We start from the raw sequence: 12,299 nt of genomic DNA, 5'->3' as shown, positions 1-12,299 counted from the left end.
ATTTAGACCAGAGGTGACGAACCTGCGACCCGTCAAAGAATTTTGTGCGGCCCGCAAAACATTTTGACAATCTCTCATGCATTGAAGACAAAGACATCTCAAAGCTATTCCCATTAAAATCCCACTAAGCAAAAAAATTCAATGCTTCAATGTTATTTTTTAATATTTTATGCTTCAATACTGCATTAGATAGCTTTAGCTGTATGATTCGCATGGGCTTTTGTTTGTTTTTTGAAAAAGAAATTTCATTAACTGATTTGTTGTTTCGGAGCATAATGGTCGAAACATTTTGTCAACTTGAGCAAAAAGGATAGAGCCAAAAAAAGAAGATTTCATACTCATATGAAAGCAAACACTTCGAAAATTAAACTGTTGTCATTATCAGTGCAAGTAGGCTACTGTTTCTCTACCTTTTTTGGTCAAGTTGATTTGTTTTTCTTTTTACTGCTGTAGGCTATGTTTCGATTCTGCGTAAGCGTAAGACAATTTCAACTGTGTGGGTTTTATTACTTTCATCTGCCGTTTGTTACTTTTCATGAATAACATCTTGAGTCGCTTTTAAAAGATTTCATAGTAGGTTACGATTAAAAAGTTGTGTGGCCCGATAACTCATGTGTAATTGATAAAGTGGCCCGCGACCGCAAAAAGGTTCGTCACCTCTGATTTAGACCGAAAACTTTGCTGTTTAGTTTGAAAAAGAATTTTGCATTTTTCACTGTTAAGCCAGGTTAAACTATACATCCTTCATTTATAATTCCTACATGCAGAAAAAAAGTGTAACATTACCTTATATGTTGATTGATGTAGCTATCGTGGTGCTGTTTGTATTTTACATTTTGTGTAATGGCTGTTGTGAATTTTGAATTCTATGAGCTTTATTATTATTATTATTATTTATTTGCATCAGACAAAGTTGTCCATATCCAAAATAAAAACAACAAAATAATACACAAACCGCAAATGCACAAAGGTCACAGAGAGCCACTTTGGATACTGTTACAAATTTATATACAATCAGCGTTGGAAGAATTGAAAGTATTCAGAACAATAAAAACAATTAGATGACATCAGGTCTGATATAAAGCGATTAGTAGCTCAGTGGCGACGCCCCAGACTTTACCCTCACACCGGACTTAACTCAAGATCATGCTGCGCTGGTTCGGCTCTCGGAGCTCGGAGCTGTTCGGAGTGTGCCTTCGAGCAACCACTTCAGAACTGCTCTCCATTCAGCGGCACCTAGTGGATAGAATAATTCTCTGGCAACAACATTTTCCCAATCGGAAACATCACTCGCCAATCTCGGTGACCGGCTTTGTGTCTCAAGCCTCTACAAGTATGCGAAACTACCAGGAATAACCTACAAAGGCTTTGACAGCCCGAGGAAAAAGATTCAAAACTGATTGAACCAAAATAAATAGGCTATACTTTTTGAAAAAAATTATTTGTAGTATCTGGCAACACTGCTGTTGATTTGAGATGGAGAATTTGAGATTGAGAACAGGGTTGCCAACTGGTATATTTATATACCAAATTCCAGAAATCTGGTATATTTCAAACCTGTTTGGTATGCGATTTTTTCGTTTGGTATATTTTGGAAAACTGGTATATTCTTGGTATATTTTTGAAATTAAAAAAACTGTTTCTGAATTTCTACCAGAGATTTACTGCACAATCTGGCAACCCTTGAAAGCCAGTACAGAAAGTTAATGTGTCACATTTATGGGAAGAAGAAAAGTCTGCTTTTCCTGACGGATTACTAAAAGAAACTGTTCCATTTTGGCTTGGTATCCGAAACTTTGAAACTGTTGATAGTTGTAAACCCTACAAAGAGTTAGCACATTATGCTCTTGCTTGTTTGGCTACTCCAGTCAGTAACGCTATTGTTGAGACAATGTTTAGCCACGTCACTTGTGTAAAAACTAAATTCCAAAATAGGCTTAAACTTCCAATGCTAGAAGCAATTCTGAGGGTAAGGCATTGTTTAATTATGAAAGGAGAATGCTGTAAGAAATTTGATGTTACCCAACGAATGTTCGAAAACTTTAATTTACATAATATGTATGATCTAGAAAATGAGAATGGAAATGAGTTTGAATTACTTGACTAAACTTTTCCATTCATATTATTAATGCATTGTCAAACATTTATTTTTCAAGGTTCTTGACGAAAAATAACCGTTAAGTTTTGTTAACATGTATTGTTTGTATATGTGCTTCTAATTGCTCATAGTTTGTTTGTTTTTTTCAGGTAAAAATAGGTTTGGTATATATTTGGTATATTTTAATTCAAAGTTTGGTATATTGTTGCCTTTACAATCTGGCAACCCTGATTGAGAATCAACAGTCAACACCATAAAATCTCCGTTTCTCCATGCTGGATGCTGATGAGGAGCTTGATTGGGAATTGATAATGGACTGTAGCGCGATTTCTGCATAGATTGTGATATAGTCACAATAGTAATGTTTGTTTGCAGTGGGAAGGCATTCATGGCTATGAATCAAAAACGCTGCAACCTGAGCGCAAACAAAGTTTCTTTATATTTGTAATGTACGGTATAGATTTGTAGAGATGTGGCCAACCATTTTGCCAGTTAAAATTATTGAAGTTTGGAGGGTGTAAAGATGGTTCGGGCTTCATCTTTACACCCTCCAAACTTCAATAATTTTACATTTGTTTGGTGTCAGTCTCATGGGGGTTAATTATCAACTAGTATAGATTAATGATATGCAAAATGGTAGTTCTGTGATTATTGGTTTGGGAGATAGCGGACATCAAAAATTAATAAAAAAATTTTCAAATGTAAAAAATTTCAATTTTTGAAAAGTTCTATATCTAAAACTAATTGGAAATTAGCAATTTTGGTAGTAGATATGAAAACTAGGGCTGCTTCTTAATCAGAATACTAAATTGCAGCTTTGTAAATGCTTTAGATTAAAAGTTATGAAGACCCAAACATGGAGGAAAATGTACAATTGTACATACGAACACATTTTGAGAGACCTTGGTGACTTTTAAAGGGCTGTAATTTCTAAACGTCTTGAGATAATGAGCTGAAATTTTTTTTTGTGTTCATTATACATCAATATGAAACTTTAGTGTAAATTTCAAGAAAATCTAAGAGGGTCGAGCTTGCACACCCTGTTGAGTTGACAGGGAATGACCCATTTGTGTATTATATACAGCTTTCAAAGTCGGTAGCAACCTTAAAAATGCTTTCGATTGCTCTAAAAATTTGACAGGATTATTTTTTCAGGTATTGACACGATACAAGAGGGTGCCCCATTGAATTAAAAAAAAAATTTCAATTTCTGAATCACCCTACATATAGGCTATGTATATGTAGGCCACGACATTCATTTGTTTCTTTTCTGAGGGGTTTCTCTTAAGCTCCACGATAAACCGTGATGCCGCAAGTTGCAAAATAATGTGTCAAGATGATGTCACAATGCAAATTAACATCAAACAGCAAGCGCTATTACTAGACTACAAAAAATAATGAAAATGTTGCTTCTAATGCTTCGTGAAACTCAGCGTGAGAACTCTCATTGCCTCAATCATTGTATTTTAAAGTAAAAATTAAAAGTCATATTTTATAATCTAAAACAGAAAATACAACTTTATAACGACTGACAAACTTCGACGACTTCAACCACTCTTTGGCCATTCGTTTGTTTCTTTTCTGAGAGGTTTCTCTTAACTTCACGATAAACTGTGACGCCGCAAATTGCAAAATAATGTGTCAAGATGATGTCACAATGCAAATTAACATCAAACAGCAAGCGCTATTACTAGACTGCAAAAAATAATAAAAATGTTGCTTCCAATGCTTCGTGAAACTCAGCGCGAGAACTCTCATTGCCTCTCTTCCACAAAATAAAGTAAAAATTAAAAGTCACACTTCATGATCTAAAACAGAAAATATGACTTTATAATCACTTCAATGGTTATGCGTCAATTCAAAGCCGGCAATTCAAAGCGGTCGATTCAAAGCGGTCAATTCAAAGCCGATAATTTACTTACGATAAAGACAATAACCCTTACACTAACTCTAACCCTAACCATTACCCTAACCTATGGTAACCCATAGTGACCTTTAGTACCCTAACCTTAACATTTCGTCTTTGAATCATCGGCTTTGAATTGTCAGCTTTGAATTGTCGGCTTTGAATTGTTGGCTTTGAATTGTCTGCTTTGAATTGTCGTGCTACCCACTTCAATCACTCTTTGGCCATTCGCTTGTTTCTTGTCTGAGGGGTTTATCTTAAGCTTCACGATAAACCGTGACGCCGCAAAGCAACTAGATAAATTATATATGTCATCACCGTTCCCAACGGCTAAACTTTCGCTACCGTCGCCCACTTTGGCCGTCGCCCACTTGGCCCGTCGCCCACTTGACTCGTCGCCCACTTGGCTCGTCACCCACCTGGTCCCGCCCAAGTGGGTATCACCCACTTTGTCTCGCCCACTTGTCGTGTACCGGGTGCTACCTCCTCAGTCGACCAAGTTTGGTCGCCGGTTTCTTCTAGCCAATTATTTAATTTCGCAATAGAATGATCGTGGATTAACTGCCGAAAATATGTAGCATCAAAGAATGATGCAGAATTAGGTTAGCGCGTCATAATCACCAATGTTGTATGGTGCGGGAACATTTGCTATTGTATAATATATATGGAATATATCCAGCTGGAAGTCTTGTTTGTAATTCCCGACGTTTAACATAACAAAGTGTTAATCCGAAGTGATAATTTGCACCGGCTGGCAGTATTGTCATTTTTATGTCGATTTAATGTTGTCGGACATTTAATCGTTGTTAAAAAGGAGAACTAGGTTAGTTGACATCCGAGGGGAAAACACGTACGTGTCTTCATAGTTGAGAAATGTTCCCGCTGTGTGTTAGTGACTTCACACTCTCAATCTTCTTCTTCTTCCTGTTTTACGTCTCATTTCCTAGAATCAGGGTAGGACGGGATCTGGCAAGGCACATCCTCAGTCTCCATTCATCACGATCTAGGGGGCTAGTATTGGTCATCCGCCACCGCTTCCTGTCATCGTTTACGGTGTCACTCCATGTCTTCCTGGGACGTCCAGGCTTCTTTGTCCTACTGGCACATCTCGGCATTGATTTATCCATCCGCTGCTCCTTTCAACATGTCCAAACCAGCAGAGACGGTTGAATCGGAGGTGATCTTCAATCTTTCGCAAGCCCAGCCCAGCCTGGCGAGTAGAGTGTCTGAGCTGGTGTACTGGTTCTCTTGCGGTCTGATGTTGCAGATCCACCGTATCATTGCGTTGTCATTTCGTTTGATTCTTCCCAGTATATACCTTTTTTGTCACAGCCCAGCATTCACTCGAAAACAACATCACACTCCTGACACAGCTGTTGTATACCCTGCCTTTACTGGAAAGAGGGATATCTTTGTTGGTGAGTATGGGCAGTAGTTGTTTGAATTTAGCCCAGGCTGTCTTCACTCTGGTAGTGGAGCTGAGGACGGTACCTCCACCTGCACTGAGCATGTCACCTTTGAAGTAACAGAAAGCGTCTACCACTTCTAACTTTCCATCATCTATTTGGATGTCAGTGATAGTTCTACCCTCTATGGGCCGGGCTTCTCCTGCACATCTTTTACACCTGAGGGATGGGTCGGGTTTCAGACCTCCTCTTAGGCCACTGCACTTTTTGTGAACCCAGAGGAGGCAAGTGTGGCATTGGATGGAGTTTGTGCCCACACCGGCCCTACACACAACACAAGGGTAATGTCATAATGGTGACATCATAATGGTATAAATCGTCAGGTTTTATGAAAGGCAGTATGCAGTTGAAACAATTTAGTGTCGTTCAGTGGTCCCACAATACCGGATTACAATCCCGATAAAGCAGTTATTGCGTTGCGTGGTACATCGATTCTACTGCAGGACGTCGCGCTAAGTGATCATTTTAGCATTGTTGCAAGTTTAATTCTATTTACTTGTGCTATCGTTATTTGTATTTTGACCTCCAAGCACGCAGATTTGGTCGCCGAGAAGGAGCTCTCGGTAGGCCGTGATGGCTGCCGGAAAAAAACACGAGTTTTAAGGCCTGCAGAGCATATTCTACATATTATGATTATCTGAATTTTTCACTATTTTCTTTGCAGAAGTGTGTGATCTCTAATTGCAAATGTAACATGTGTATGGTTTTTATGTGAATCAACATTGTCAAGGTTTCAGCTTTGTGGTATCACATTTTTATCAGCTGCAAAAGATTTTGGGTGAACAGTTTACATGTGAAACAAAGAATCAAATTTTGAACTGTCAATCTTTGATAATAAAGTTGACTTTTTTACAACATGAAATATTTAGAAAATACGCAGCTTGAAGCTTTGAGCAGTGCCTTGACAATTGAAAATGGTGACTGTAGAGTGGTTGGCCGCGTTGAAAGTTATTCATGCAAGATGGCAGGTGATGACAAGCGGCTATTTAAAGTCTTATCTCATGAAGGAAATCCCAATGATCTGGCAGTTCTGTCACCACCCCAGACATTGCTGTCTGCAAGTCCTGTTGCATCTTTCAGTCGCAGCTTTTCAAGTGCAGATGAATCGGAAAGTCCATTCAATCAAGCCTGCAGCCGAAAGACATTGTATTATTTGGTCTCAACCTTGAATGCATCCTTCCGTCCTGATTATGACTTCAGTAATGCTAAAAGTGATGAGTTTAGCAAAGAACCAAGCGTCAATTATGTGTCAAATTTTATTAACAGCAGTTTAGGTGCTGTTCTCGGTGATAGCTACAACAAGTGAGTTCACTTTCTTCAAATATGTTGTTCATATGCTAAATGCTGCTAGTAACCCAGTCAAAGTAATTACTTGTAGTTGTTTTAAAGAAGGAAGAATACACACAGTTGGAATATTTAAACATGTTTCATCGTATTTTCAAAGGCTTTAACTTTTATCCATAAGCAATTATTTCAATGTTGTTATTAATATACAGAACTTTTACCAAAAATCGCTTTGTGCAAACTTACTTACTTAGCTGGCTTGATTAAAAAAAGGCTTGTTCTAGTTGTTGATATAAAACGATTTGTTAAGTTTTTTCAGGTACAGTACTGTATTTTCGATGCTTGAGTTAAAAAAGTTTTTAAAAGTTAAACTTTTGTCTTGTAAATATTTTCAGATTAAGTTCAACTTTATGGTCAACAATAGATGAAGAAATCACACTTGAAGATTGCAATGTTTACAGTTACAATCCAGATCTTAATTCTGATCCATATGGAGATGCTGGATGCTTATGGTCCTTCAATTTCTTCTTTTATAATTCGAAAAAAAAGCGTATTCTTTTCTTTACCTGCAAAACACAAACTGCCTCGATGATGGTTCGTGATGGGGACGAAGCAGAAGATGAATTGGAAGAAATATTTTTTGATGAAGAGGATGAATACAACCCTTCTAGTCAACCAGTGATTGTTCCATAAATCTGTGTTCAAAACCTGGCGATTTTCATGACAGCTTTTGGACTAAATTTTCGTAAATGTATACAGCACATTTTTTGACACTTTTACCAGACTTTTATTCAAGCCAGTGCGTGCGTTTGGTAGCTATATTTCTTGCTATATTACTTTTAAATGTTCTATTTTTATCCTCAAGGAGAAGTGTGCCATTGTTTTTATTTTTGTATTTGACTTTTTGTGATCATGAAACCCTGCGTTCTTTCTACTGTATATTCTGAAAAACGGAAAGCCATTGTTACATTTTTAACCAAAATTGTAGTTTCATAATACTGCAATCGCTGTGTTTTATTAATGTTTTAACGCTTTGCTGCTTTGTTGAAATTTAAACAGTGCTATGCCTCTATTTGGTTAGAATTGAAATCAAGCGCGAACCTACTCCACACTTTTTGGAGCAGGTAGGTTTGTTGTCTATGTGCCCACCTTGGTTTCTTACTTAGATCACACATTGCATGCCTTTAGGACGGAGTCCTTATACCTGTTGGGGGGTTGAGAACGTATTTTGACAGGGTCCTGAAAGTTAATCGAACTCTTATTATATAGTTTCATAAATGGGATAATTTGTCCAAAATAATTTTCCAAGATTAAATTAAAATAGCACCTGTTGTCAAAAATAGCTAAGCCTTGTTTTACTTTCATTTCTCAGTTTAGCATATCAATTCATCCCATTTCAATCTGTAAACTAAATATACCATGATCCGGCGACTTTATTCACACCACTTTTGTCATGTGAACTGAACACTCCCCTAATGCCATAGTTCTGCGTGGTTCAGCTATTTACAACAGATGGTTCTTTCTGCTTTTGTTAACTGTTTCGTACTGCTGGTTACTCGTTGTGACATAAATGCCAACTGTTACGAATCGATTTCACCGTTTTATTTAGGATTAATTCAATACAAAAGAAAAGATGGAAGGAAAAGGTTATGTTAGCGATTCTCAAGCAAAAATCACATAATATTGTTTTTCGTTGTGATGGTAGTCACGCCGTGCCAATTTTCCCTTTTACGACAAACAGAGATTATTTATGATAAACAGAAGCCCTTCTATTGTCAGATGTAATAAAAGCTTTCGTATTCCTCCCTTTAGATATCCCTGTTATTCAGTAGGTATGAGAAAATCATTTACGGAATTATTATAGTTTTAGCATACGGTAATTAATTTGAGCCGGAATTGTCATTGGCTCGCAAACAAATTTTGCATCGGCACACAAAATTAAACGAAAACGCAGTGATCGGCATGCAATTTTTCAATAGGTCTATGTGAACCGTGGAAGCACTAGCGTACGCAGGGGGGGGGGGCATTGGGCCATGGCCCCCCTCCTTAAAAATTTTTAGTAGTTAACGACGTAGATTAAGGCATTTAATATGTTTTGGATTGCATTGTCAAAGCAATTAACAATAATGTTGTTTTATAGACTAAGCCAATACGAAATACATGGCCCAATCCACCTACCCCACCCCATGTATGCCAATGTAGCATAGCCTATTATAATATTATAGCAATGCCAAAAACGTATTACCTTTACCGTATTACCGAAGAAAAACATGATCTTATTCTTTTGCTATGCTACCAGACAGCACGATTTTACAGGAATATTCATACCCACATTCTAGTTGAAAATACTCTCAGAATGCACCAAATTCAAAGTAATTTTTCAAAAATTTCTGGGGGAGGCCCCCCAGACCCCCCGCCGCCGAGTGTCGCCTTCGGCGAATACGCCGTCGGGCTTCGCCCGCCAGCCATCAAAACCACCCCCCTTCAAAATTCCTGGCTACGCTACCGATGCCAGTAGCCTATCGGCTATCATTAGCAAATGGGCGTTTTTTAATTTTTTTTGTTTCGATTCAAAAGCATTTTCAATGCCCCCCCCCCCCTTGAGAAAATCCTGCGTACGCCACTACGTGGAAGTATTGGCGATGCCTCAACCACTTAAGAACAGGCAGGTGTGATTAAGAATTGGCAGGTGTAAAACTTTGATGAGACACTGGGGATATTCCATGGGAACCACAAGTTGTAAACACAGTATATGGACATGAGCAAACGATGCAACATCTACTCGAATGTCCTGACCTAAAAGCAAGGTGCTCTTCACAGGATTTGGCCGAGTTCAACGATAGAGCAAGAGCTTGCATGATGCTCTGGGCTATGGCGTTGTCACACGATGAAGAAGAATAGGTCTGTATTTCGTTGCAAACAAACTTTGTGCTTTTGCTGATGGGTACCGGTAATCAAATCGATATATGATTGATTTGATCTTTATCTTCGGACTGAGAAAGCTTTTTTGATACCTTATTAATCCTGGCAGTTTTGCACAGCCTACATGAAGAGGCTTTGAACCACTGACGCCGGCCCGGTCGCAACTTTCCAAAAGGTACCATTAAACAATCCCCTTTGAACTTTGTTTAGTAATTACAGAAGAAAAAAAGCAACAGCAGTGGTGGGAGTCAAACCCACGTCAATGAATTGACTACCATCGCCCTAACCCTCTGCGCCAAGTTAGCCGATGGCAAACCAATGATTTAATTTAGCTACGATTTCGTTTGTTGCTCAAAAGGGATTTTTTAATGGTACCTTTTGGAAAGTTGCGGCCCGGTCGCATATTTACAAAAGATTCCCTGTTTGGTCCCTATCTCGACAAATGACCAATCAGAAGTCGTATCGTTTTCTTACGTACTTTTGTGTCGTCTGTTGGTTGTCTTCAGTAATGTACGCGTCAGTGATATACAAAAAATATTGACGCCGTCAGCATAAACGCAAACGTTCGAAAAACCATACGCCGTATGCGTCAACGTAACTTGTAAAAAAAAGTTGTCAGCATCAGCGCATACACTAGCGTAAACTCATTTTGTTTGCTAGGTGCCAAACATTCACACGGTATAAACCACTCGAAACAAACAAGTTTTATTTTGAATTTCCATGAAGAAACACAAGCATCTGAAAGTGTTCATCTGACATTTTGCTGTGTTTTGGTTCCAATATGTCTTTGCCCATTGAAACATTCTTTCAACTGCAGCGCTGGAAGGTAGGCCTATTGGCGTGTTGTAGCGAAAAAAATACATTAAAAAGTAGGCTATGCGTTGACGCTATGCGCTAAAAAACCGCGAAAACTTTACGGCGTAGCCTCAAGCGACAACTAAGTTATCCGAAAAAATGTAGCTGTAAGCGTTAGCGTAAACAAAATTTCTACGGCGTAGAATTTGTGGCGTATAGGCCTACGTAGGCTACATCTCTGGTTGTCATGCAGGCTGGTACGTTAAGTAGCCTAAGTAAGTTAACTGAAACCCACTGATGCACGCACAACTGAAATGAATCAAAGTGCACATAAAATGATTATAAATGGAAAGTAGGCCTAAGTTTAGTGTAATTTTCTTAGTAGGCTATCACCCTAGTTAACGTTTCTGGACGTTGAATCATGGGTAAAAAAAAACAGATTTGTTGACTGGGCAAGCCGATCATGGCCCAATGCGAAGGTTAGAATCGTTGTGACGAGTTTCCGCTTTGAAAAGCTTCGCTCAGCGCTAACCACGGTTATTGCCTTATTGGAAGGGTCTGTGGAATATGCAAATCATTGAAGTGTTTAGTATATTGCCTGAAAGTGTTTATTGTACTAAAAACGATAGCACATTCAGTTGTCAATTGTCATACACAGGGCCTCTGAGAGAAATTTTCACTAGGGGTACGAAGAGTCATTCCGGGCCCCCCCCCCCTCACTCCGGCCCCCTTTGTCTTGGGCAAAAAGTGTGATGTTTGCTTAGGCGTATTGCACACCACACAACATTTTACTGCAGAATTGGACATCTGTGCGTAGTAATAGTCTATCAGGCTGCAATAAAACTATTATTTTGTGTTGTGCATATCATGTGATCTGACCCTCGCCAATTTCTGTATCCTGCATTGAATTCGTGTGTCCGTTATTAATGGTGCTGTACTGCTGTTGAGAGGTGTCGCTTATTGTTTGTAGCCTACATCTTTAATGTAAAATTTTTAAATTCATTTTTTTATATCTCTTAGATGTAGCCTAGCTTATAATTGTTTCTGAAGAGGACACTACTGGTATGTCATGTCGAAAACGTTGGATTTAGTAGTTTTTTCATGTTTTTTTTTGTGTGTTTAATGTTAAATCCATTAACGTTACTGAGTGTTATATGTATCTGGTACAAAGCCAAGCTCTCTACCAAGGCTCAAACATAAGATATCTTGTTTAAACATAATCAAGTTAATCATCTGACCAATCCTACCCTTTCTTCATTAACTTTTGCATTCACCACTGCCCAGCACTAGCAGCTCTAGGTGAACGAGAGAAGTCACTTTTTTTGACTCCGGCTCCGGTCCCGCTCCGAAAGTATTCTCCGGCTCGTGCCCTAACTTCAAAATTCATTTTGAAGTGAAATAAGCGTGAAACTACCTTTGTCAAATAGTTTTAAAAAAAACACCCGGGCTTTTTGCCTGGGTTTTTCTCAAACGTGCTTTTGCTACACTATGCCCCTCCCCTCCCCTCCAGGGCAGGAGAATAACTAACTCTTATGATTTAATTTAGGGTGCTTTTAGCAAAACATTTTTGCACGTAAAGTATTAAATTACCACTTTGGGCCCCTAATTTCCTCGAAAGGCACTCGATTACCTTTCTGGGCCCTTTTGCTAGGTTATGGGCCCCCCAGGACTAAAGAATAACAACTTTTATGCTCAGTCGTTTAAGATGATTTTAACCAAACATTTTTGCGCGTAGCCTAAACTATAAAACCACAATTTCGGGCCCCCAACAAACACAGGTCTGGGCCCTCAAGGGTACGCCGTACCCTCCGTACCCTTCTCATTGCCC

At 38.7% G+C, this 12,299-nt stretch overlaps 1 protein-coding gene across 1 annotated transcript; it reads left to right on the top strand.

Annotated features, from left to right (window-relative positions):
* Positions 1–6,144: 6,144 nt before the first annotated feature.
* LOC145772196 (repressor of RNA polymerase III transcription MAF1 homolog) lies at positions 6,145–8,480 on the top strand. Its single transcript, XM_082584044.1, has 2 exons — positions 6,145–6,772; positions 7,150–8,480. Exons 1-2 carry the CDS (start codon positions 6,327–6,329, stop codon positions 7,445–7,447), a joined length of 744 nt encoding a protein of 247 aa, XP_082440170.1. The 5' UTR covers positions 6,145–6,326; the 3' UTR covers positions 7,448–8,480.
* The last annotated feature ends 3,819 nt before the right edge of the window (positions 8,481–12,299 follow it).

This window comes from Aplidium turbinatum, chromosome 6, assembly GCF_918807975.1.
Source record: "Aplidium turbinatum chromosome 6, kaAplTurb1.1, whole genome shotgun sequence".
Classification (NCBI taxonomy): Eukaryota; Metazoa; Chordata; class Ascidiacea; order Aplousobranchia; family Polyclinidae; genus Aplidium; species Aplidium turbinatum.
Note: the sequence above shows the minus strand (reverse complement) of the source record. Positions and strands in the feature narration are given on the sequence as shown.

Coding starts and splice junctions, on each gene's coding strand:
- LOC145772196 (XM_082584044.1), top strand. CDS start 6,327: ATGAAATATTTAGAAAATACGCAGCTTGAAGCTTTGAGCAGTGCCTTG. Junction 6,773..7,149: donor CTCGGTGATAGCTACAACAA/GTGAGTTCACTT, acceptor AAATATTTTCAG/ATTAAGTTCAACTTTATGGT.